This window comes from Choristoneura fumiferana, chromosome 7, assembly GCF_025370935.1.
Source record: "Choristoneura fumiferana chromosome 7, NRCan_CFum_1, whole genome shotgun sequence".
In the NCBI taxonomy this organism is placed as follows: domain Eukaryota; kingdom Metazoa; phylum Arthropoda; class Insecta; order Lepidoptera; family Tortricidae; genus Choristoneura; species Choristoneura fumiferana.
In genome coordinates, this window is record NC_133478.1 from 13,107,051 (window position 1) to 13,134,463 (window position 27,413).

Sequence of the window (27,413 nt, forward strand, 5' to 3'; positions counted from 1 at the left end):
AAAGATGCAGCATTGACAGTAAACGAAAGTAAATATTTTCAATATATAGACAATAAGGTGCAACAGACAGAATACTTTCGCATTTATAATAACAAGTTATTAGTAAGGAAGTATGGAAGGATAATGAAATATGGATAGCCGCGCTACCCAGAAACGTGGCAAAACCTGCACGATATTTCTCGCACCGTCTAAATCGGTGTTCCGCAAACTTTTTCTGTTCAAGGTACATCTAGGAAAACGAACATTTTTGAAGGTATATCATAAATGATTTACATCTGTATAAGTATTTTTCTTATATTATTCACACCAACTAATGCCCACGGTACACATGTGTGACGCGGCACACCTTTGTGGAGCACTGGTCTACTATAAAAAGATTATAAAGCTTAAAATGACTAACACCAGCCTCGAGCTAGCTAAAGCACAGAAGGTCCAGAGGGACTCCGAAATTCGAAATCGAAGTTCGTATCGTACCGTCCCTCTTACCCTCGTGTTAAACAGTATAAGCGTCAGAGGGACGGAACGACACGAACTTCGATTTTCGAATTACGGAGTAGCCTCGCAGAAGCTGTATGTCCAACGCGTGGGCGCTCGCGATCGCATTTACCATTGGTTTTTACCCTCATCCTACACCATGTGAGAGACAAATACTTAACCAACAAAAAGTTGGAAAACCCCCGACTTTGTGACTTCAAAGTTCAATATCTCAAAAACGACCTAGCCGATTTTAATAAAACATGTCTAAGAACCATCGCTAGAAAACCTGCTTTCAAATAGAAAAACCGCATTCTACCCCTCTTTTTGCGTCCGGGGGTTAAAAACGATGAAAACGATTGTGAGCCAAGTCATATTGAACGGAACCAGATCGTGTATATTTTAATAAAATTATACTACTCAAAAGAAAATAAGGGCCACTTGAATTTTACCGGTAAAATGAAATCAAAAATAGTTACATTTAATAGATACATTTAATTTAATGAAATGTTATGTTATATTTAATAAAACCATTTTTGGACAAGGAATGTTATAAAGAATTATATTTATTCGTATTTTCGTTTCACCAGTGAAATTCACGTGGCCCTTATTACTCGACTACGGCTAAGCAAAGGAAGAGTAATGATTTTAGCAGTCTATGTATGTTTGTATTTACGTATGTTCCACCGTAGCATCAAAACTACTCGTCCGATTTTAAGAAATAAGGTGTCAATCGATTCGTTATTAATTATTATGCTCCGGGTGACATTGGATACCTTATTATATAAAAAAATATATTGGTCGGATTTTACATAAAAAAACGAGTGGTTAAAATTTTTTTTTTGCGTAAGCTGACGTTTGTGGCATTATTTTCTTTTGAGTAGTATAATTAAAATATACTTACATGAACTGCTTATGTCCAATATGACTTGGCTTGGACCTACGAGAGGTTCTTTAACTTTCCCGGAGATAATAAAAACAGTAATCAGTAATTTATTTGCTCAAACATTTTACAAAGAAGATGGTTTACCTCATACAATTTATGATGTGTGTTTTGGTATCGTGGTTTGTCAATTGCACTCACTTCGCAACAAATAATGTTCGAACTTAGCTTTTGTGATGCTTGGTGTATTTAGTTTCTACCCTAATTTTTGTTTTCATTTTAGTATCGCGGCCGCCGCATTTTTTGCGCTCGCAATTGTAATTGTAATATTAACTCTTATGTATAAGTACCCGTAATTTCTCAAGTAAGTGAATTGTAAAATTCTTTTTGAGAATAAATTATCTTTAAACCTAATTTAGAAGAAATTTGTCAGAAAGACATGCCAAATATTTTAATGTTGTGCATATCATTTGCATTCATAACAATACCTATGTATCTATATTCTAATCTAAACACACCTACATTTCGATGTTAGAAATATTCGACAGCACTATAATAGTTATTTATATGCCTGGTGCATAAAGGGAGGCATTAAAGTACGAGTGTGGTTTTATGAAACGAGCCGAAGGCGAGTTTCATAATAAGATCACACGAGTGTTTTAATGCCTAATCTATATATATAAAAGAAGAAACTGACTGACTGACTTATAGATCAACCCACAGCCCAAACCGCTGGGCCTAAAAACTTGGAATTTGGTACAGGGGTTCTTTTTATAATGTAAGTGAGCACTAAGAAAGGATTTTTAGAAATTCATCCCCTAAGGGGGTGAAAAAGGGGGTGAAGCTTATATGGAATTTTCTCATTTCTGGACTTAGAAGTATGAAAATAGGTGTTTATGTTCCTGATTACAATTAAAAATTATCTGTGTAAGTGAAATGGATAAAATTTCCCCCGAAAGGGGTAAAATTGGGGGTAAAGTTTGTATGGAAATTTTCTCATTTCTGGACTTAGAGAAGTATGAAAATAGGTGTATAAGTTCTCGATTACAATTAAAAATTATCTGTATAGGTGAAATGGATAACATTCCGCTAAAGAGGTAAAATGGGGGGGGGGTAAAGTTTGTATGGAAATTTTCTCATTTCTGGACTAAGAAATATGAAAATAGGTTTATAAGTTTTTGATTACAATTAAAAATTATCTGTGTACGTGAAATGAATAAAATTTCCCCCTAAAAGGGTAAAAGGGGGGTAAAGTTTGTATGGAAATTTTCTCATTTCTGGCCTTAGAGGTATGAAAATATATATATAATTCCATTCATTTCGGATAGTAAGAGATCAATTATCTCTTGATTAGATGGTTTTTTTTTCACGATTTCGTGGCTGGTCCCATAGTAAAAGTTGCTCAGTGTGAATCTCCCCATCACCCCTTTCACTCCTGCTCATGACCCCGGAACCATCATCTGTATAAAAAAATCAACGATTTATTCTTCAAAACATAAAAACTTCTAAATTGGTACTTTGGTCTACTAATATTAAAATAGAGACAATATTAGCATTTTTTGTGACCAAATCTTTTATTTTTCAATTGACATCATTCTAGCAATCCAAAGACAATACTAATCATAAAAAAGGAACAAAAGACATAGAACAACAAGGTTATATATGCACAGTCGTGCACAGGTACTTTCAATTAATATATTATTATTGAACTGTGTTCATTATTTACTTCTATAAAGTTTGAGATGAGAAATATACTCATAAAAGGGTGAATTTTCAGAGCAACTTTTTTGCCTCTCCCAGGTCAATTAAAAATAAACTTCTTAATAAAATAATACCACACAATTTTATATACGTTGTATACAATACAATAGAGGAGGTTTAACATAATAAACATTGTTGACTTCAATTAAAGCAGCATTAAAAATATCACAAACTTAGAAACACTAACTGCAGTAAGTCTGTCAGACCTACACGCGGTTTTGTTGAATCGATTGACCATAACTTTGTGTCTAGGAGTCATTTTCCTACTAAACATACATCAAAATGAAGTTAATTAAATAATGCATTCTATTTTTACTTTTTCATACTAAATACATTTTTATTGAAAAATAGGTTGACCATTTTGTAATTGTCCCACGTCTAGCTACCAATATCACTTTGCGCAAATACTTGCCAATATCGTAATGGTGAGAAACCATAACACTATGTTCGCATTTTTATGGAAAAGTACATTAATTGTGCTTTAGTTATGACGCAGAGTGAACCTCCACCTAGCGAATTTTGTGTGCCTATCAGTAAAAGTCTTTCGCGCGATGTATTTTGGTCATCTGAAAAGTAATTTCCGTGGATTCTTGTTGTGCGATATACAATTATTTTAATTAAATGTGTCTATTTTTGTTTATTAGTTGACTTGGTTCTTATTTCACTAAAATATTTCGCTGTCGTAATCTTCGGTGCCGTAATTCCGGTGGCATTTTTGTTCACCATCTTTATGATTAAATCTATCGGTAGTTTCATGTGAAATTATGCTCATTACTAGCACAAAAGCATGCTATTAATGAGCAATTACTATCTACTAGTATCACTACTAGCACTAGCGTGTATGTTTATGACATGCTTAAAGTAGGCATGCTTTTTAGTGGCATGCTGGCTATATGGATCACCCTGCCATCTTTGAGCGTACTACGTGAGGCGGGGGTTGGAAGGACGAATGATAATAATAAGTATGAACACGTCTGCTAATGAGCATGCTAGTATATGTCTGTCGTTTACAGTAGGTGCAAGTACGACTTCGCAAATTATGAATTTTGAAAGGTCAAGCGAACCGATTCGCATTGATTTATTTTGATCAAACCTACATTCAATTATTGAGAATTAAGAATAACTTATATCAATAATTTAAAACTTTAATTCTTTACTTTATTGATATATCTATACACATGATATGTACATGTATATAAAATAAATTATAGTTACGTACATAAATCATAGTAATAGTTCGTAATTTCAATCTTATTTCCTATGTTATTCATAAAAACGTAATTTCGCTGTCAATATCGTAATTTCAGTGGCGATTTTTTTTTCAATATCGCATAGCTACTTAGTTATTGAATTTAAATAGGTGCCTCTTGTATCATTGAAATCCTCATCCAAAAGAGTATCTCAACGAGTGATTATTTTCACAAAATTAAAATTTTTTTTTGCCGAAATTACGTAAAAAAATGATTTCAAAAATTCACCCAAAAGTCAAAACCTCAATTTTACTTAAATCTAGGTACAAAACTACTTAGGTAACATTATTGACGTTAACCAAAGAACTACGTAAGATTTTTTTAATATACATTAAAATTAAGCATTTTAATATTATTTAACATTGACAAAAATCTAGCCGCTTTTTAACTTATTATTGCTATTTAACCGCTTCAAAAATATTATTGAACAAAAATCAACTCTATGTCACTGAAGTAAAAAGGCGGTCACCGCTTTACTGACACCTAAATGTATTACGTAATGTATTTAAGTGTTATAGGCAAAAAGGCGGCTAAGGTCCCATAACGTAATTATAGAGTATAATTTAAAGAATACTGCTTTTAAGACTATAAACAAGTATTTAATTTCAGCAATGACAATTCGTTAAAACCTCGTTAAACGAACTTAGCCGCTTTTTAAAGTATGAATAGTCGATAAGCGCTTTTTAGCTTAGAAAAGTGTTATATTTTAAGCATGATATAAAGCAGCTAATGAGACATAACGTCTTTTTAGCTTATTTAATACCAATCATGGCTTTTTAGATTATAAAACCCTAACAAAAATCAAAATACGTGTCGTTTAACTGCTGTGTATCTCGAGAACTAACTGTCATAGAAAAAAAAAGTCAATACCGTTCGACGCAGAATTTTTTCCTGAGTATGCACGTATCAAAAAGTTAAAAAGCCGCTAAAGTCACTTTGCCGCCTTCTTCGGTAGGACGGCAGAATTTAGATATAGTGTCGTCCCAGCTCCGTTGCGATTTTGTATTTTCTGGAAAATTTTGACTGGGGCAAGCAATTGACCAAGCGTTTTTGGCGTCTTCCAATTCCGAGATCTCATAGTTTGTGAGTAGGCTTTTGCCTATGAGACTGATCGAGCTATGGATTGACGACAAAAAGGCTGGTAACGCGACATCCGAAATTTTGCGGATCCCTAAACCACCGTACCGAATGGACAGGTTTAGGATCAGTATCGTCAGAAACTATAATAGATAGATAATTTGTATATGTTTGTGTGTGGAACAATGGGTGTCAATTTTAGGATAATAAAATGTACTTATAATGTATTGTAATATGTTTATGTCTATCAACTACTACTTTTTGTAAAGAAAATAAAAAAAAGTTTAAAAATAAAAACTTTACTTTATTATATGACATGTATTTTTTTTTCATAGATACGTTATCTAATGAGAATATTTACCAGTATGATCTAGGCTTTATAAAAATTTACGGTTTGTTTTCTGGTAACGTCACGTATTTTTTTTATGTTATTTATATGTCACATTGGTCAAAATTCGCGGCCTTACCCAGATACCAGGTTTCTTAATAAAGGCCATTTGATAGTCGTTTCTGAACATAATAATAGGGAAGTTATGATACGCATGTAGATAAAGTCTATAAATAAATTGATTGGTGGATACGGCCCTGCCGAACGAAGCGCTGACCTTACCTTACTTTAAGTTCCCAAATATTACAGGATAATTATACAAACCGGAAGATTATTTGCAGTAGAATCCATGCATGCATCCACATACACTATATCTATGAACACTGAAACATGCACGCGTACACTTAGATACCATTATGCCAAAGTACCTACATTTCCATAATCCATAAATTACGACACATTATTGTATTGGGGATGAAGGGGAGACAAGAATTTGTGACTTACGAATAATTGTGATTTTCATAATAATAAGTGTACTTAAGACTTTACCTTAGACAGGCCAATCTGTCAGACCAAGTTATGGGTCCGCCCGCCGAATCCAACTGAAATGAAATTGTATTATTGGTCTGAGGTCTTTAAGTACTGCTAAATGTCAGACAAAAAGACATCACGAAATATCACAAAAGCTGCTCATGATACAATGTAGGTATCATTGGTCTGAGTTAAAGACAAACAAAAGTCTAATAATGATAAAGTGTCTGTTGCCACTGATGACTAATTGATAATGTATATATCCAAGGCATGGTTAATATACATATTAATAAAAATGTATCTTTTCTGTCGGAGAATATAAACAAGCCGAGAAGATTAAAGGTATGCAGAGCGGAATGTTATGATTGCACTCTGCACCGGTGCATGCAACGCAAACGAAAGAGACTACGAGACTTCCAAAACTACTAAAAATGGAGGCGGATTTTAAGGCGCTGGTCAGTTATGAAAATAATGGTATAGCGTAAAACATCGACATTTAATGTGAATCTGTATATATACGCGTGCTGTTCAATTTATTAATGTCAGATAGCACACATGTCAAATTGCGAAACTGAAATTAAATCAAACTAAATTAAATTAAATTACATTAACAAAATATATATAACTAAAAATGCCCCATTATACTGGCTGCATTGCCCCTCTGTACAACAATGGACACTTGTTGAACCAGCCACGATCCCACCGAGGATCCCACCCCCTATCTCTGAGACGACGACCCAAGTCTCTAAACAAATCACGGGCCTCCGAACACCAGAGCCCCGCTGTCTCCACCGCAACCGGCACAAAATCGTATGTTCCAAGGCAGAATACTTGCCATGCTTCAACTTCGCAGCATTTTCAGCCAGAACAGCCAGAACCAGCTACAGTTATCTTTATATTATTGTTTTTCAAAATTAAGAAAATTACACAAGATCACAACAGATGTCTTTTACTAAATAAACTTTGGCCGCTTCTAAAGCTCAAATGACAGAGATTTTAATGTCTAATCACGATTGTTCTTACCACTTAATGAGGGCTATCGCGTATGAATTCGCCACTAGAGGCGCTAGTGTAGCGTGAGGTCTCCGAAATGTCAAATCTCATAGTTTTTGGGAGAGCTACGCGGGTTTATTTATAACTAGATGAAAACCCGGCTTCGCTCGGGTACAATGTAGACTCATAATAATATGTTTGAAAAAAAAAATTGCCACTGTAAAGACTGTCGTACTTATCGAAAAATCTGAAGTATATTCCCAGCCTTAATATTATCACAAACGTACTTTCACAGCTAACCTACGTATCGGTATTTCACCAGTAGATTGTTCTCCTAAATCTTATTTGCCCAAATAACTATGATGTCTCTGTCTCATAATCAAAGAATTAGACCAAATCGATCGTACAGACGAATCGTACCGTGTGTGGGGCCCTTAAAAGGTCACAATGGAGAACGAAATGCAAACCTGTGACACCTGTGACACGTGATGACGTGACACTAACGCCACTTTGATGTGATGACTTTGACATGTTTACTTCGCAACGCCATTATATACTTAGTAATTTATTCAAGTTTATATTGAAAATACTCGATTATCCGAATTTTCCGCCTACAAGTTGTCGACTCGGATTGACTAATTTTTTACGCTCTTCAATTTGATGTGCATTTCGTTCGAGTCTACCGTACCCCTTGACGAAATTATTAATATAGATTAGAATAATTTTGTGAATATTTTGCAATATCTGAAATTAATTATGGCAAATATGCGTTCCGGGGCAATGAATGTCTGTGTTTTGAACAGTTTTGTCTTTCGGAAACCTTTGTCCTCCCTTTTTCCGAACAAAACGGGGACTATGCAACACTGTGGCATGCTCGATATTTTTATGGTACGGTTTTAAGGTTTATTAAATATGATTTTAATCTAAACTTTGTTTTCACACCCGTAATAACAGACTTTGAATGAAAGCCATACTTAAAAACCTCACGCAACAGTGCGCCATCTAGTGAGACAAAAAACGACAGCCCTCATTCTACCACACGGTATAGTCTGAGGCACTTGTCTCACCGCCAGCGAGGAAACGATTGGCTATCGACTATTTTCTCTCTCAAGAAACGAACAAAAGATATAAGATCCTGTGTGAGTAAAAGAGACACATATATTAATAGTTGATCGCTGGCTGTTCACACTGTCGGCGAGAACTCGCTCTTACATCTTTTGTCGCAGCGACAAGAGCTATAAAACTCGCTGAGCTATAGATACTCGCTTAGCGATGTCAGCTTGGCGGCCGCCCCGCACGAGCGAGTCGAGTGGAGCGAGTAATCGCCCGTCGCACGCGAACACTCGCTTACAGCCGAACGACAAAACTACACTCGCTTCTCGCTGCTCGCCCACTCGTTTCTAGTTAATCGCTCTACACGCTTCTCGCTCATCGTCGGCGGTGGGACAAGTGCCTGAGGGAAGAGAGAGATGGTAAATGCGATTACGAGCGCCAGATCGAGCCTTAGATAATATTATTAGCCATAGGCCTTCAGGTCATGTAGGTACTTTTTAGTAAAAAGGAATGATTGATTATCAATATCAATTGATTAAACTGGTCAGTTTTTATATGCAGTTCTCAATTTAACTAGGCTCACTAGATGGCAAGTTGCCGTTCATCGTGGCATGATATGGGGAAAACCTTTGTTCAACAGTAAATCCCGAAATCTAAACCAATAAATTTAGAGACATGAAATTCGGCACATGTATTTTTATGCGACCACCATGTAAATTATGGGGATTCCCGCGGGTTCTTTTGTGAAATCCCGGAATTTCAATTCAATTTCTAGATCTAACGATTAGGGCTTTTTTCTATGCATTCCTGCCTGACTTGAAAACCACGTGATGTGTATGATTGTCTATCTTTGTATTTCTAAGGTCAACGTGTACATTCGTTTTCATATCCGCAAAGTTGTACCCGTCGGGAAAACCGCTTGAAGCACTTGAAATAATTTGTATTGCTTAGTCTGCCTTCTTAAGGTTATGTATGTAGGCATAACAACGAATCTTTATAATTTCAATGTGTTCGTTAATCTAGGGCCGGTAGGACGTGTTATTAGATGTTATTGCACGTTGCAAGAATACATAAAGAGTGCACTTCTGAAGAAAGCTTACTATAAAGTTGAGGAGTACTTATGTGATGATGCGACATGGTCTAAACTGAAAGCCGATGAAAATTAGAATGTTGATGTGTGATGAATGTGTGTGCTGTGTGTTGTGTGTGTGTGTGTGTGTGTGTGTGTGTGTGTGTGTGTGTGTGTGTGTGTGTGTGTGTGTGTGTGTGTGTGTGTGTGTGTGTATTTGTATTGTATAGTGTTGTGAAGTGTGACTTGGCAGTGTCCCGGCGCATTTCGTGTCTAGTTGCCGTTGTCCGCGTTGCAGAATTTAATTTAAAAATATTTATTAGTTTGACATTTGGAGACCTTATACATTTCCATTTCATTATTTTAATAATTATTATTAATTTTTGACATTGGAGGCTTTTTACACCTCTGAAGATTGTATAATTTAATTAGTTTACTTTGACATTCAGAGACTATATACATCTTTGAATTATTTAGATTAGGAATTTTATTTATTATTAACTCAGGGACTTTATACATCCCCTTGCTATGTTTAAGGCTGTATATTGTTAAGCTTATGGATTTTAAACTTGTATATTTTTAGTTTAATTTCTAGTCACAGGCTCGCGACGTCGAAGTTCCCAAGACGATCCCATAGAGCTTATGGGAACGGAAGCAATACCATGCCCTCGGTACCGCTCTGCTTTCAGAGCATGACATATGTGAGCTAACTTTGGGGGCGGCAGACGTGAGCTTGCCTTCGGAATCCAAAAGCTTAATGGTTACTTGACCTGAAATGTAAATTTCAGAATTATTATTATTATTAATTTATGACGGTGGAAGCAGTCTACACTTCCACTGAACGTAGATAATAGTTAGTGTTTAGTTTTGTAACTAAGGGACCCCATACATCCCTGTATTATTATTAGTATTATTTTGTATTTTATTTAAATTAAATTGTATACTGTAGTTTTTAAGTATTTTATTTGTAATTATTTTATGTTGAAAAAATGACTTTCTGCCAAATTTATTGCGGCGCATTCTTCTTGTCAATGATGGTCTTTCCGAAAGCGCTGGTAGTTTAAAAAATGACGTGTAAAAGTGTCCATTGCGGTCTATTTACTGAATAAATGATTTGAATTTTGAATTTTGATGGTTATGATGATGATTGATGATGATGATGTGGATAATATAATGATGATGATGGTGATGATGATTGATGGCGATGATGATGATGATGATGATGATGACTGATGGTGATGGTGATGATGATAATAGGTGGCAATTCAATTTGAATAAATTTAAAATCATCAGGATCAAGACGCCACAGCAACGTACCGCGTCTGGCGCCGCGCCGTTTTACGTTCACGACGCCGCACCGTGGACATGTGGCCAGGCCCTAAGTATTAGCAAAAATTGTTCGGTTCTAGCACTTCGCCGGCTGCTACCGCGGTACGCTCGATTCGCTCGCTCGGCTCGCGCGCTGAGGGTCGCAGTTCTACCTAACACTCCTCATCGCTTCGCTCGTCGTCGTACCTAACCAGACCTGCCTTAGTAGAATAGGTAGAGGCATTTTGGTTAAGGAACTGATCTATTTATTAGGTGACAGATCTATTGTACCTATTGATGATTGAATTTGAATTATCAAACTGTAATTTAAGATACAGATTTACATTAGTATGAATGATGACATACTCAGAGACAGTTTTGATTTATATGATGACTAATATTTTTCTTGAGGATAAATAGATATTATAATTAGGGTATTTCCGATTAGTGACACATCTAAACTTAGGTGACAGAAAATATTGTTCCCATTAAAAACTAGCACGACCTGTATACTTCATTTTATTTAGAATTGGAAGCCACAGCAACATTGTATTGCGGCTCGGGAACTGTAATCTCTTTACAATTTGTACTAGAATAACAATTGACGACGCGCAAATAAAGTGGCATTAAGACAATTTTATTTTGCGGCTCCCAGACTATTGTACTGGACTATTTGCTAGGTAAGAAATAGTTGACCAGACGCAATACAATGTTGCTGTGGCCTCCAATTCTAAATTAAATGAAGTATAATATACTCGTAATTAGCGAATATAGTACCTAGTAAAAGTTAGTAAATAATATTTGCGGTGGATGCAGGCCGCTTTCAACAGTGCCCTTAGTGTAAGTTTTCGGTTACAAAATACGTCTCGATCGCGTTCGCGTTAAAATCTCAATTTGTATGCAAACACAAACAGGGCCTCTAGCGGAACGTTTGCGATGTTCGTGTTTTCATACAAATTGAGATTTTAACGCGAACGCGATCGAGAGGTATTTTGTAACCGAAAACTTACACTAAGGGTACTGAAGCAACTGGAGGTCTATAGAATGATTCAGCTTATTGCCACTTGATCCATTAATAGTATTATCATCATCATCACCATCAATCATCATCATCATCATCATTATATCATTCAAATCAATCATTCGAATATAATTATTGTATTGTTTTTTTTTTTATTGGACATGGAAAGCTAACGAGCTAATGCGTTCATTTGATGATCAGCCATATTACCAATGCATGTCTTAAGTTTTGCAGGACTAAGCTTTTTTACCCCCTACGCAAATAGAGGGGTATTATACGTTTGACGCCAAATATCTGTATGTTTGGCTGTGGCATCGTAGCTCTGAAACGGATGGAACAATCTCGATCCATTTTTTTACTTAAAAGCGAGTTTTCTTGGGGTGGTTCTTAGATTTTTGTGGCTTAGATATTGAACTTTAAAATGTACATTAACACGGTCTAAGCTCTGGAATGGCAATACAGGACAGCAAAATCATCATCATCATCATCATCATCAGCCTACAGCAGTCCACTGCTGGACATAGGCCTCTCCCATGGCGCGCCACAACACTGACTTCAGCCCCTCGCATCCATCCGCCGGCATTGCAGCGACCCTCTTATAAGGTCGTCCGTCCACCGTGCCTCAGGACGCCCCACACTACGTTTTTCCGTCCGTGTTCTCCATTCGAGGACTCGTCTGCTCCACCGTTGCAGCAAAATCATACACGTCAATAAAATAATGTTTTAAATTAAAAACTTTTTCGTTTTCGTAGCTCCTTTGTTTAGCGTGGGGGGATGAAAAGGGGAGGTTGCACTCTCTTGCACAGCGATGAAAGAGTTTTAAATGAAAGCAAACAAACACTGGCTTTGATCCGACCCGGCTTTCTAGGTCAGCACTTTATGCAGGTGTGTTTTTGTAGAAAATAGAGAAAAGCTTTCAAAGATATACTAGGTATCTTAGTTTACCAAAAGCCAAACTAGGTATTACTGGTCTGGCAAATAGTTATACGCTTATTCTTAGCTTTAGTATTAACATATCACATAATGTAACAATCGCGAATTATTTTGTAACGAATTTAATAAGCTTTTGTTAACAGATCCATTTTTAATTCAGATTTTTGCTGACTTTACTTGCAAATAGCAACAACAACTAATATGTATGTGTGCACAATTCCTCGACAATCTTTTCAGTAAGTAGGTAGTTAAGGTATGAAAGTGGAACGAACAAACAAACTCACTTTCGCATTTATAATATCAGTAGGGATAAGTACGCTAAACAGCAACGTAACTAGGAGCAGAGCGGCGGCGCGCAGTGCGCGTGTTGCAGCAGCCGCTGAGTCGCGTTGCTCCGAAGACGAAGGGCTACGGATTAGCCCGAAACATGTCGAGCTAAACTCGATTTAAGACGTGAGATATTTAATATGAGTGAGTCTCACGGTAGTTTCATGTTGAAAAAAGCAACGTAACTAACCTAAGATTTTTTTTTATTAAAAAATATTTTTGTTTTCCAAAACAGGATTCACTCGCCCATCTCCTGTCATTTTACGCGCGAGAGTTATCCTATCAACAGTACCTACCACTGGAGAATCCGACTATGCAACCGAAAATCTTAATCGCTTGCATAATACGCCAATAGCGACGTGTGATGCTATCTATCGCAACTGCCATGAGCCACGACACTCTTACGTTCCAAATTGCATTGGGAAGGCGTAGTAAATGATGTACCACTACTATACTCCATTTAATTTAAGGTTTGAATTAACGGTCAAATTGTAACACATGTTTCTCGGTATTTCGAACACAAATGGACTAAAAGTACCTACAGGTACATTTATCAGCGGTATTTACTATGTTTTTAGTATAGAAGTTAACACAATTTTAAATAGATTCGTTGTTTCATTTAAAAACGTGTGCAAATTTTACCGCTAAGTTTCAAATGGAGTATAAGTACGAGTACGAGTATTATTCGTTTTATTTGCAATATATACGCTTGTTCAACGAAATATAAGACTTTTTACCCGGCTACGGCAAACTCAAAAGGATGGTTAATGATTTTAGCAATCTATGAATGTTTGTATTTACGTTTGTTCCAACTGAGTGTACTTTTTGTCGACTGTACTTGTATTGTCACCCAAACTACATTTGCAAACCGAATTTCAATGCCATTAACCGTTGAAGAGTTCCGTCCTGTGGTGTATTGTTACTTAATTTACATAAGTATACCAAATTTCAAGTTAATCCAACTACTGGAAGTTGGTCGAAATTAACTTGCAAGATTTGATTACAGACAGACAGACAACGGGACAGGTGAAACTAAATAAAAGCTTGTAAAAATAATAAGTTTGTTAACATTGTATTTTTATGAAAAATAAATAAAGATTGCTTTTGAGATACTGACTGAACCCTAAAACCGATTTGAGTCATATCGACTTAATATTTATTTCTGAAGGCGCCTGGTGGATTTGCGTAACGCCCTTTGCGTTGAGTATTATTCCATTAATTATCTCATAAACACAAGCTGCGTGAGGAGGAACCAGGGAAATCCAAGAAAGACCACAATTCATTAGCTATCGGAAATCATTAAGTATTATCTGCAAGCAGACATATTAACTTATAGAACTAACAGGACTATCAAAGTTGGATTGTTTATGTACTCGTACAACTGACAATAGGTATCTCCTTTCAGAATCAGGAAACTTGAGGCTGTATCTCTCAGGTGGGCCTAGTGATATAAAACTAGACACACAGATACATACTCGTACAAGCATGTACAAGGTTCATCGTTTTTAGGGTTCCGGAGCCAAAATGGCAAAAACGGAACCCTTATAATTTCACCATGTCTGTCTGTGTCTGTCTGTCTGTCTGTCCGTCCGCGGCTTTGCTCAGGGCATCAAAGCTAGAAAGCTGTAATTTTTCGATTCAGTGATTTGTTTGCGAAATATTCAACTTGAAAGTGCAAATTTTCATGAAAATCGAGGGTCCCCCCCTTCTTAAATCTAAACCGGTGGGGTGGAAAAATTTGAAAAAATTTAGGATGGTAGTAAGTATATCAAACTTTCAAGGAAAACTATAACGGCTAAGTGGGTTAGTCTCACTTCGTCTAAAAAGCAACTGGTCTATGTAGCATGTGGTCTAAAAAGCAGCTGGTCTAAGTAGCAAATGGTCTATAAGGCAACTGGTCTAAGTAGCAAGTGGTCTATAAGGCAACTGGTCTAAGTAGTAAGTGGTCTAAAACGCAACTGGAAGCTGGTCTAAAACGCTTTTCGCCTAAAACGCAACTGGTCTAAAAATACAACTCGTCTATAACGTTACTCGTCTAAAACGCTTCTCGTCTAAAATGCAACTGGTCTAAAACGTTTTTAGTCTAAATCTCATCTCGTCAAAAATGCAAGTGGTCTAAACACAAATTAGTCTCACTACCATACGTACGAAATCTTTTTGAGTAGGCTTCATTACGACTTCACACTAATATTATAAATGCGAAAGTTGGTGTGTTTGTTACAATCACGCGTAAACTAAATAGCATAAAATAAAATTAATTTACAACATCAAAAAGCAATGCTCGCTTTGCTCGTGGTTCAATCCCAGAATCCTTCGCTTGCTCGAGTTTCAATTATAAGCACTCGTGCCAAACAGTAACTTTCCACCCTTGCATAACAAATAACTATTAGACAAGCTTTTATTTAACTTTACGATTGGGCTCAAATTTGCTATACATGCGTATATTTGCTGACAGTGTAATAATATGGTACCATAGAGCTGAACTGATGATGGAGTAACGAAACAATAAGATAGTCCCGCCGTGTTTGGGCTCATCACAATTGCCTTGATTAAGCAAAGGAAAGTATGCACAGTCGGCAATAAAAGCTTGTTTTAAAAAATAATTTTAGACATGAACGTATTTCTTTACCGTATGTTATATAGCTAGTAGATAGGCATAATATAGGTCTAAGGAATAAAATACTTCTCCATATTTAGACCAAGTGGCGTTTAAAACCGATTATCAGGTAGCTTAAGACCACTTGTTACTTAGGCCATCTGCGTTTTAGACCTATGGCTATGGTGTCTTAGGCCATTTAAGTTTTAGACTACTTGCTACTTAGACCAGCTGCTTTATAGACTACTTGCTACTTAGACCAGCTGCTTTATAGACCACTTGATAATTAGACCAGTTGCCTTATAGACCACTTGCTACTTAGACCAGTTGCCTTATAGACCACTTGCTACTTAGACCAGCTGCTTTTTAGACCACATGCTACATAGACCAGTTGCTTTTTAGACGAAGTGAGACTAACCCGCTAAGTTTGCTTGAGAATTATTAGTAGTTTTACTCTTAAATAGCAGGCTAAGGTATAAAATATACCTAAACTTGGAAGATTCCCTATAAAATACGAAATCCTTAGAAAAATAGATATTACTTATTTTTTCCGTAATGGCTACGGAATTTTGGGCGTGTCCGACACGCTCTTGGCCGGTTTTTTTTTCTTTTTTTATAAAAGAGGAAGAAAATAAGCATGCGGGTCATCTGATATTAAACTATCACCACCACCCATGGACGCCCGCAACCTTTGAGAGATTCATAGGCTCGTTTTTTAAAGATTCCTAAGTTGTACTTCAATATTTTTGATGAAAAGTTCAGCTTAAAGCGGATAGTGCTACAATGTCAACCATCAAGGTGGCGAGGACGAAATTATTGACGTTACGCGAAGTACGGTAGTGAAACCTGACTGCTGACCTGACCTGACTGATTAAGTAAACTTCATAACATTGGAGTGAGAGGAATGGCACATGATTGGTTTGCATCCTTAACTTAATCTTAATCTTAAAAACCGGATACAATACGTCGAGGTTGAGCATTACAACTTTACGACTGGCATGATTACAAAAACAAGATCATTTAAAGCAGAAATAAACAAATTAATACCACAGGGAAGCGTTTTGGGGTGTCTATTATTTTTTAATCTATATAAATGAGCTACCTAATGTGATAGATTCGCCAAGCATCCTGTTTGCGGACGATATATCTATAGTTTTTCCATGCTCATCCAGCCTGACGGCGAATATTAACTTAGAATACATCCTTAATACAGTCATTTCCTGGTTAAGTGATCATAACTTAGAACTAAACCTAAAAAAAAAACAAAATTATGCAAGTTCGACCTCACCAAAAGCAACCATTAAAAATAGATTTTTGTTACAATAATTCAATATTAGACACTGTAGACCATTTTCCATTATAAGGCTTGAATATAGATACACATATAAACTGGGAAAATCACATACAACAAATTGCTAGTAAATTGAATAGGTTTACTTACGCGCTGTACGAATTGAAAAGAACTACCGACACTAAAACTGCAACCTCCGCCTATTATGCGTACGCACTCGCTTGGCTGCGGTATGGGATAGTTCTTTGGGGAAACAGCATCAACTCTAACAGTCTTTTCATTTTACAGAAAAAATGTATCAGGATTCTCGCAAATATAAAAGCACGAGTCAGATGTCGACCATTTTTTAACAATTTAGGAATATTAACCTTACCCGGATTATATATTTTAGAAATTTGTACATTTGTTAACTCCTTAACTTTCTTCTCTCTAGCTAAAGATTATTTCACCCGACCGCATAATTTACGATATCAAAACCGATTAGCTTTGCCAACCTCTACCTTGAAAATATTCCATTCCGGGCCTTATGCGATGTGCATCAAAATATATAATAAAAGTCCAGATTTAATAAAAAGCTTAAAAGGTCAAACATTTAAAACTGCACTTACTACATACCTTGTAGAAAAATCCTACTACACTTTACAGGAATTTTTAGAGGATAAACACTAGCCAGCACTTGTCACGATTATGTACAAAATGGCGTGAATTTTAGCTTCAAGTTCAAGCGACCGAGTTTTGGAAAACGGTTAGATTATGCCTAAGTTACGCCGCTTGGTCCTCGGTCCTCATGATCCTTTTGTGCCATTACGAGATATTGATAGCTCGATCTAAAGGAGAAATATAGATTATTGGAGACGTTCTTCCCCATTATTTTACCTTATTGCACTGACCTAAGTTACGGCAGGGGTATACTTTAAAATTGGTTACTGTGATAGAGATGTTGCTGTAGGGATGTAGGGGTGCGTTGTGTGTGTGTTGGACGTTTAGCTTCATTATGCTATGTTAGAGAGGTAATAAAATACGGGATATGGATGTAGGCATTTTAATCATATGGACTATAAATTAATTGAAAAATCCTACTTTTAGTGAGTATACATTTTACTGGAGAAGGTGGATCAGGTAGAGGCATGCGTGACGTTTTTATTTTTTTTGTTTTGAACAGGTAGGTAGGTACGTGATGTAACTATATTTTTTACCCGTAACTTATTGTTTAAGTAAACGCAAGGAAAGGTTACAACTATCACAGTTATAATCTAATTTCGCTTATAAATATCTTTCCATGTTAACGTTTTACGGATATCTAAATCAAAAAGTGGGAGCGCAATAAAAGCGAACTTTCCATGAAAATCCCGAAAGATCTAGAATGAGTGCAGTGGAAAAATAGATACAGTGCAGCCAACCTAAGGACATGAAAGGAAGCAAGCGCGGGGGCGCGTTCGGCTCTAGAACTGCATCTGTGGTATATAAAAGAAGCGCGCTATTTCGCAACCATTCTATCTTTGAATCTCAGCGCGGTCCCACCGTTGCCGCGGGAGAAACCGTTGCGTGCGAAAAGTGACAGAACTTTTTGTTTTTAATTTTTACTTTTTTAAGTACAAACAAAATGGCTGTTACCGGTGCCAGGAGTATTGTGAACTTGAAGAAGGCCCACTTCGAACATGAAAATGCTCGGATCGATAAATATACGGTGAGTTTTTTATTATGACTAGGAAAGAGTGGGCTCAAAATTAATCCTATTTTCAAGAATAATGTTAATCTACTCCAGCGCACACACAGCAATAAGTAGGTAACAAAATAGTTTTGAAATAGACGTCGTTTTTTGAATGTTACGTGTTTTGTTGTGATCTGAACTATTTTTTATTTATTTGAATGTGTGGACTGGCACATATACCGATTAAAATATTGCATAAATACTTTCTTGGAAAACTTTGCATAGAATCTCTATTTTTCTCTATAAACCATTGTTTACGTAGAGCGTGAGAAAGTCCAATTAATATAATTTATTTTAAAGATAACATAAACTTAATTAAATGGGCTTATTATGTGAGAAAAAACATTCTTATACTTACTCATAACAAGTCATGTAACCAACGCAAACCTAACGCAGAACTTTGTTTTTTTCCGTAGCGTTTTAGTGCCTTAATAATGGCCCATATGCTCACTTTCTTGCAGCTAATATCTATGCAGTTTGTTAGTGCATTAATAATTATAATATATGGACAACTGAACATTAAGTAAATAAAACAAATAAAAATAATAATAAACAGCATCACGTTTTAACAGTCAGTTACACAAAATCATTGTAATTTTATTTACGTACGTCAATTTATTACTCTAAAAGTAAGATTACCTATAACAAATTATTTTTGCACTTGTACTTTTACTATGTATATACACAAATTATTCCGCAATACAAATGGCAATTTTTTTCAGGAATAAAATATAATAATTTTGTGTCTTTCTTACATAACTCCTTGTTTTAAGGTAACAGGAATGCCTCTAGCACCAACTTTGGTTAGGGATTTGTAGTAGCGAACCTACGGCTTTGTCACTGTCACCCTGTCACCAATATGAGGCATTTCAAACCATTCCAGTATACTTAGTTGCTTACTGCGATAAAGAAGTAAGAGTATCAGCAGCTTTAAACAAGAATTTTAGCTATGAACAAGAATTACATAAATGTTTAATTTAAAAACTACCTGTACCTGTTTACCTATGGCTTATCAAGCAGAAGATCATGCGTCGAAACCAAACTAACTCGTCTGATTTTATATAAATATAAACACGAGCTTTTCAGTGGTGAAAAACGTCAAGAAGAACCCAGCACCGCCCGCATGTAAATTATAGCACGCACAGCCTTTTCATTCTGAGATCAGCTAAGTAGAGGACGTAGGCACGTATAAGCATGTTTAGATCAGACATATAAGAGAGATTCCCAAATTTTTTTTTTATATAATATGCTCGCCACGACTACTCTACACACACTAGCATAAAAAGTTGAAAACGAGAAAACAATAAAATAATAAAAAAATGAAACAAAACTGAATAATACAAATGTTGTGATATTATTATTATAAACTTATTATAAGGAAAGGGGTCATCATTTTACCGAAAATTGTTTCATCGATTATCGTTTCCCAAAACACTATTCGCAGAATTTTGTTATCACTTAGGAATCATTTATCGAACTTCGTTTCATCGCTCATACAATTGCTCGAATTACCTTTTACACAAAATCAACTCATCGAATTTTACTTTATCATTTTATTCGTATCGGCATAGACGTTCATCGAATCGCCTTTACTATAATTTTGGTTCATCGTAAGTTTCAGTTCCTAAAATTCTTTACACAGAAAATCGTTTTACCAGTGTTACTATACTTGATAATACGTTTCTATGACAATACATTTCATCGAAACACTAATTTAATATTAGTGGTATAAAATCATGCGTGCCAAATGCAAAAACATTTGATTTGTATGAGCGAGCGAAACGAGCGAGCAAGACGGTTCAGAGCAGAAGCGATTCGGCTAGGTTAGGTTCAGAGGGCTAAGGCGATACTAAAGCGAAGAGGGCTAGCCTTCGATGTTAGGTATTTTTGTTATAGCAGCTCGGATAATATTGCTTCACAAATGATCTTTGCTGTTGGATTGTTAAGTAGAGACTAATTGTGTATTAACTTACGACTGACTGCAATGTGTTTTCTAATGCATCTTTCGATTAAACGTGACCGCGATAAAACATTGTTCGTGGCAATAATAGTATATAGGACGTACCGTCCGTGGATCATGTTTCGATAATTGATACTATTAATAACTGATAATTCTATGACAGGTAAATTCGATGAATCGTTTCGCTACGATTTGAGAGAGATTCGAAACGATATACGATGAAAAGTTGTTCGATTATATAAAAAGTAATGAATTGAAGATTATGTGATTAGAAAAACAAAGGTAATGAAATTCGTGGAACAGTTTTAGATGAAATGAAAATCGACGTAACAAATTTCGATATATTGATAGCTACCCGTTGACTAGGTATGTATTATGTATATACTAGTCAAAAGATAATAAGGGCGCCGAGTTTCATCGGTATAATGCAATCAAAAGTACGTTTGCGTTTTTATCTGAATACATTTAGGTAATTGAGAGAAAAGTATTTGTATTTTATTACGTATGTTGTATCAATAAACCCATTTTTGTGAGATGAGCCTATTTTTCATAACCTTTTCAAATAACTTGGAAAGAATCGGGACCAGCGTTATCGGACGACAGTCATCATCGTTCTTCTATCGCTTTTTTTAAATGGAGCTTTTACAATTGATACTTTTAGCCTTTCAGGAAATAGGCCCAGCAACAAAGATTGACTTATGAGGTAGGTCAATATAGCTTTGATTTCATTGGCGACACATTTTAAGATACGAGTGGATAAAGCGTCGATTCCAACCGCAGCTGTATTGCGGAGAGATTTAATTAAATTGACTACTTCTTGTTTTGTACACGGCTTCAGAAACAAACTATTACCAACACTACTCTTGGTTGATCTGTCATGTACACTACCCTGTTTTGCGCATTATTTGCAACATTAACAAAGAAGTCATTAAAAGCTTCAGCTATATCTTGTGCTTTATTAATCTCGACTGAATCTAATTTTATTGATTCTATACCTTCCACTATTCGAACAGAATCATTTTACCTTTTATTGTCTCCCAAGCAGCCTTGCATTTATTTTTCGCTGAATGCATAAATTTTATTGTTGTAATTTTTTTGCGATTGTACAATACACCTTTTTAATGGTTTACTGTATAATTTATATTAATTTTGTTGAACGAACGAGATTTAAGAAATCTCTTTGTTTTACATGATATCTTAATATCTTACTTATCCATTTCCTACTTATCCGTTTTGAATTGTTAGATGTAATTTTAATTTTCATATTCGGAAAACACAATTCATAAAATAAGCACAGTAAATGAAACATTGAAATCAGGTTCATTCATCACTTCATGCCAGCTGAGACTACCAAGACACTTCTTAAACTTTTCTATATTGATTGTCTGCATTGTAGTCTCGGACAAAATTGTACCAGTGACGACTTTCTTTTTTTTTTCATATTCACTCACAAATTCCAACGTTTGACAAGTGTCAAGATCGGATAGATGATAAGTGTACGTGTGCACCGTGCCAATGACGTCTTTTATATCACTAGCAAATAGGCCCAGAAATGCGTTTAGTCTAGTAGGGGCATTAATGTTTAATTTCAAATCGAAGTTATGTAAAAAAATCCTTGAAAATGTTGGAAGCATATTTATCTTTTAGGATGTTAATATTCAGATCGCCAGTAATAATTATGTTCTTCTTTGATGACAGTTTTTGCAAGAGAGTGTCAAGTTTATTGTAAAAAATACTAAGATTACTCAAAGTATTACCAGGAATTCTGTATATACAAAGCACTATACACTTTAAGCTGGGGATTTCTAACCCACCGCATTCGAATTTTTTTCCTGAGATAGTTCCTTATAAACAAGAACCTGTTTACAGACAAGATGGGTTCGTGATAAAATACACACTCCACCACGATTTTTTGCCTTATCTAGAAAATGACGAGACCAATTTATAACCTTTTAGACAAATATTTCCTTCAATACCTCTCTTTACGAACGCCTCTGAACAACAAAGGATATCCAACGTTATATTTTTTACATTAAATTCATTTATACATAAGATTGATATCCAAACAATCTTGCTTCAATCTGAATATGAATCATTGTTCCATTTTACGCTTTCTGAGCGATAAAGTACGGGATTAAAGTATCATATGTTTTAATCCAGGTTATAAACTAACTTTTCGCCAAATCTTCATCCAAATCCGTCCAGCCGTTTCAGCGTGAAAGAGTAACAAACATACTCACTCACTCACTCACTCACAAATTTTCGCATTTATAATATTAGTAGGATTAGTAGGATTATGCCGGCAAATTGGTCGAAAAATAAAAGAAAAAAAATGATATAGGGTACCTCCCATCAGAGGCATGCGCATTGGGTCAATTCCAGGGTAGATAGCGCTAGTTTGCGCCCCAGCAGCGCGCCGCCACTTCCCACACTACCTACCTACTGCTTGCTGCCTACTCAATGCACGCCATAGACATAAAATAGGGGTAATTCTTTCTGTCGACTAACCTTATAGCGGGGTATCATATCCTACTAATATTATAAATGCGATTGTGAGTGAGTATGTTTGTTACTCCTTCACGCTGAAACGGCTGGACGGGTTTGGATGAAATTTGGTAAGTAGATAGCTGGACATCTGGAATAAAACATAAGCTACTTTTTATTCCGATATTCCCTCGGGGTATGGATGAAATCTCGAAACAATAACCACTGGGCTTAGAGTCATGAAATTTGACATGATTGTTTAATGTAACGTCAATGAAAACCACGATTTCATTTTCGGGAATTCCCACGGGAAATAAAAATCCCGAAATTTCAAATCAGCTGCTAGATCTAATGATTAACGTGTGCGAAGCCGCGGATAAACACATTTTTTTGTAAACGAGCAAGTGGGTCTCCTGATGGTAAGAGATCACCACCGCCCATAAATATCTGCAACACTAGGGGTATTGCAGATGCGTTGCCAACCTAGAGGCCTAAGATGGGATACCTCAAGTGCCAGTAATTTCACCGGCTGTCTTACTCTCAACGCCGAAACACAACAGTGCAATCACTGCTGCTTCACGGCAGGATTAGCGAGCAAGATGGTGGTAGGAATCCGGGCGGACCTTGCACAAGGTCCTACCACCTGCAAATGGTAAAGCCTGCAACTGGTGCACTAGTATATTTATGTATAAGGTTTATATCAATCCAATTTATATAAAGTGTAAACAAACCGATTTTATCAAAATTCTTCTACTTATAAACATCCAGTGGATCGCATCGATAACACATTACATCTATAATGTCTTTTAACTAGATGTATAATCACTTTTTTCACCAAAATCCATTTAATTTCAATATTTAATTTTCATTTAAAAAATCATCGTCAAAATCTGACGTTATTTCTTGATTGAAAAATGGGTAGGTATAATCTGTAGTAGCATAGACTAGCGTAGAGATGGTGGAAAATTTGACATTTTGAAAATCGATTAATGCTCGATTTAATAAGCGATTTTTATTTACTTACGTTAAAATTAAAAAATAGTTACTGCTTTTATAATTGAATAAACAGTCTTTGGAATTAAATCAAGTATTGTAAATAATAAAATAGACAAAAATACTTTGATCTATTCAATTAATAAATTAATCGATTTACTGAACAGATAAATTATTTTGCACTAAGTTCTAGGTTTTCACATCACTAAATGTCTATGGTCGGGTAAATGGCGTCTTTGTTTACACTTTTCATAAATTGGATTGATATAAACCATAGGTAGGTATAGGTCTATTATGTCTACGTGAATACTACGGCTCAGTTTTCTTGAGAATTGTTAGTAGTTTAAGAGTAAATAGCAGCCTTACTTATAAAATATACTTACGTTCTTCGAAAATTCCGTGATGTTTTCGGAACGGCTACGGAACCATATGACGTGTCCTACACCAGACCTGTGTTAAGCGAGGGCAGGAAAATGAAACGTTTCTATTGGTTCATGAAAAACACTTTCTTCGCACCACATCTGATGGAAATGCGGCCTTACAGAGCTGCGCCATTCTTTACACCTATAATGCATACAATATGTGGCAGGCAGCCATAAGGACCCTTTTGCTACGGATTGTCACATATTATGACACAGATTGTCACACATTTCTAACCTTGACAAGCCTTGACTCCGGTGTCGTGACTTGCACACATCCGTTTATTACTACTCTGACGTTGAATCTAATTAAAAATTGGCACATAGTTCCTGAAGGCGTTTGACGCAATAGGCCGGAATGTCCGAAACATTTTTGCATTAATTTCGCTTATTGGGTGGCCTGTACTCGTATTACTTCCTTGAAAGACTTTAAAGAGGTAGTCACGGCATAAACAGATGGATAGGCCTTCTACTACGAAATGCAAAATTCGAACTTGGTATCTAGCCGTCCCGCTGACGCTATATTATTTAATACTAGAGTGAGACGGACGGTACAATACGAACTTCGATTTTTGATTTTCGTAGTAGCCCCCTGGTTGACTCAGGGTGTAGGCTGGCCGGCTTAAATTAAAATGGACTTTATATGTGTTATCGTACCTACCTATATCAAATCATAAATTCATTTAAATGCTATAAAAATAATTTAATGACAAACTACACCTGTGATGTTCCAGCAAAATAAATCATTTTATTTCATTTCATTTCACTAAGAAAATAGATTATACTAAAATAAAAGTAAGGGCCACTCGAGTCTCATCGGTAAAATTAAATCAAAAATACGTTTTCGTGTTCATCTGCGTATATTTAATTGAACATTTTTGGCCAAGGAATGTTATCAAGAATTATATTTATTTATTGGTATTTTCGTTTTATCTGCCGTTTCGTCTTCTAGTTCATGATTGCTCAATCGGATACCAGAAATCTGTCGAAAAAGGGTTTGCAAATTTTTAAACCATACTTACAAAGTCACATGTACCTATTCGAACGTGAAATTGGAGTTAATATGACTAAGTACTAATTTTTCAACATCTTTATTGAACTGTTCATCATTCAACGAAACAGAAAACAGTTCAAAAAACGACATTTGCTATGGGCTGCCTGGTGACAAGCTGGAGCGAATTTATCATGAAAATACAAATAATTATGCACGGACAGTTTTAAACTTGGTTGCAAAATCATGACGCAAATACTTGTTTGTGATTTGACAACGTTGAATAGAGTCATGTGGGGTAAACGTACGCAGTGGGACACAGTGTACACTCATACGTTTGAGTCTCAAATGTATGTGATTGCGTATCACCCACGGCGTACCTTTACCCCACATGACTCAACATTTTTATCATTTAAATTCGTGTTCTGATCCCCAAAATCCAAAATCAAGGTACGCGGAACAAAACCCGAATTTTAACTATAAAATTAGTAATGGCCGCGATAGTCTACAACATTGTGATGACTCTCCATTGTTCATGATATCGGCACTTACGTCCTTTTGTTGAGAAGCGCAGTTTTTCGGCAATAACTCAAAAACGGTATATCCGATCATCTCGACTCGACCCAAATTGCGATTTACCCAAAAGCATCGTTGTAGAAATATTAATAATATTTTCTGTTCACTAAGTATCTAGGGTGACGGCATCAGTCATGGACAAGGAACCAATAATGGAATATTTTTTCAGCTAACCCAATATTAAGAAACAGACGCTACTTTTTCTAAAACTAATAACACTTATGTGCAGATAACTGGTAAAGTTCATGAATGGTGAGGCATAAGGCATTGAATCCTTGCTGTCCATTACTGGATACCTACTGTGCTTAACATATCCATGATTGGTGCCGTCACCCTAGTTAATTATAAGTACCTGGGCGACCGAGCTTTGCTCAGGCTAAAACTCGATAATAAGGCTAAAAAAGAAAAGCTAGATTTGCCATCCCCGAAAACCCCCACATACCAAATTTCATTGAAATCGTTGGAGCCAGCGTTATTTATACATACAAGAATTGCTCGTTTAATAAGGGAAGGTATTAGATAGATACATAATTATGTAGACATATAGATAGATTTCGCTCATTTTCTGAAAGAATTGCAGTCGAAGCAACAAGAAATTAACGCAATGAAATTAATAATTCAACCTCTTAATACATTGTCATATCGATATGGAGTGGTTTTATACTTCATTAAAGTACATGACAACTATTCCAACAGAATAGTTTTTTTGTGGTTAACCACTGAAATAACTTTTGTAAACTTCTGTTAACTATTGTGTTTACGTTAAATCAATTTGATTTCACAATATAGGTTAATGACAGGTGAAATATTGCTGGATGGTGTTAGTATTGTGAGGTCCGTTTGAAGTTGCAGTCTTCCTCGCGATGGACTCATTTAGTTATAACATGTATTTAACTAATGTCGGTGTACTGCCTTTTCGGCGAAATATGTTTCGCAAAATTTGACTTAGCAACCAACCTTTCGCCAAAGTTTCATTGGCAAACTAATATTTGGCATAACTTTACTTCGCATTTTTTTTATTTCGCAACATTTTTACATTGCAAAATTTTACTTCATCACACATTTATGTGGCAAATAATTATGTAGCAAATGATTGGCTTAGGCAAATAACAAATTGTCAAATAACATTTGGGCAATTTTTTACATTGCAAGGTTATACTTTAATTTGATTTGTGCGAGCGAAGCGAGCGAGCAAGACGGTTCGGAGCAGAAGCGACTTGGATAGTTTAGGTTTAGAAGGCTAGACGGGAGCGAAGCGGAGCGTAGCTCCCGCCTTAGCCTTCGATGTTAGGTTTTTTTTTATAGCAGCCAGGATAAATGACACTAGAAAAGTAGGTTGGATGCCATTCAATAAGTTGCTAAATTAAGGTATGCCAATCAATAC

At 35.9% G+C, this 27,413-nt stretch overlaps 1 protein-coding gene across 1 annotated transcript in view; it reads left to right on the forward strand.

The window, feature by feature from the left end:
- The first annotated feature begins 18,377 nt into the window (after nt 1-18,377).
- Nucleotides 18,378-27,413, forward strand: part of LOC141429739 (arylalkylamine N-acetyltransferase 1-like) — a 43,589-nt gene continuing 34,553 nt past the window's right edge. Inside the window, exon 1 of the mRNA XM_074090224.1 lies at nt 18,378-18,582. Coding sequence (XP_073946325.1) covers nt 18,499-18,582 — 84 coding nt within the window. The 5' untranslated portion in view covers nt 18,378-18,498. The remainder of the gene's footprint in view (nt 18,583-27,413) is intronic.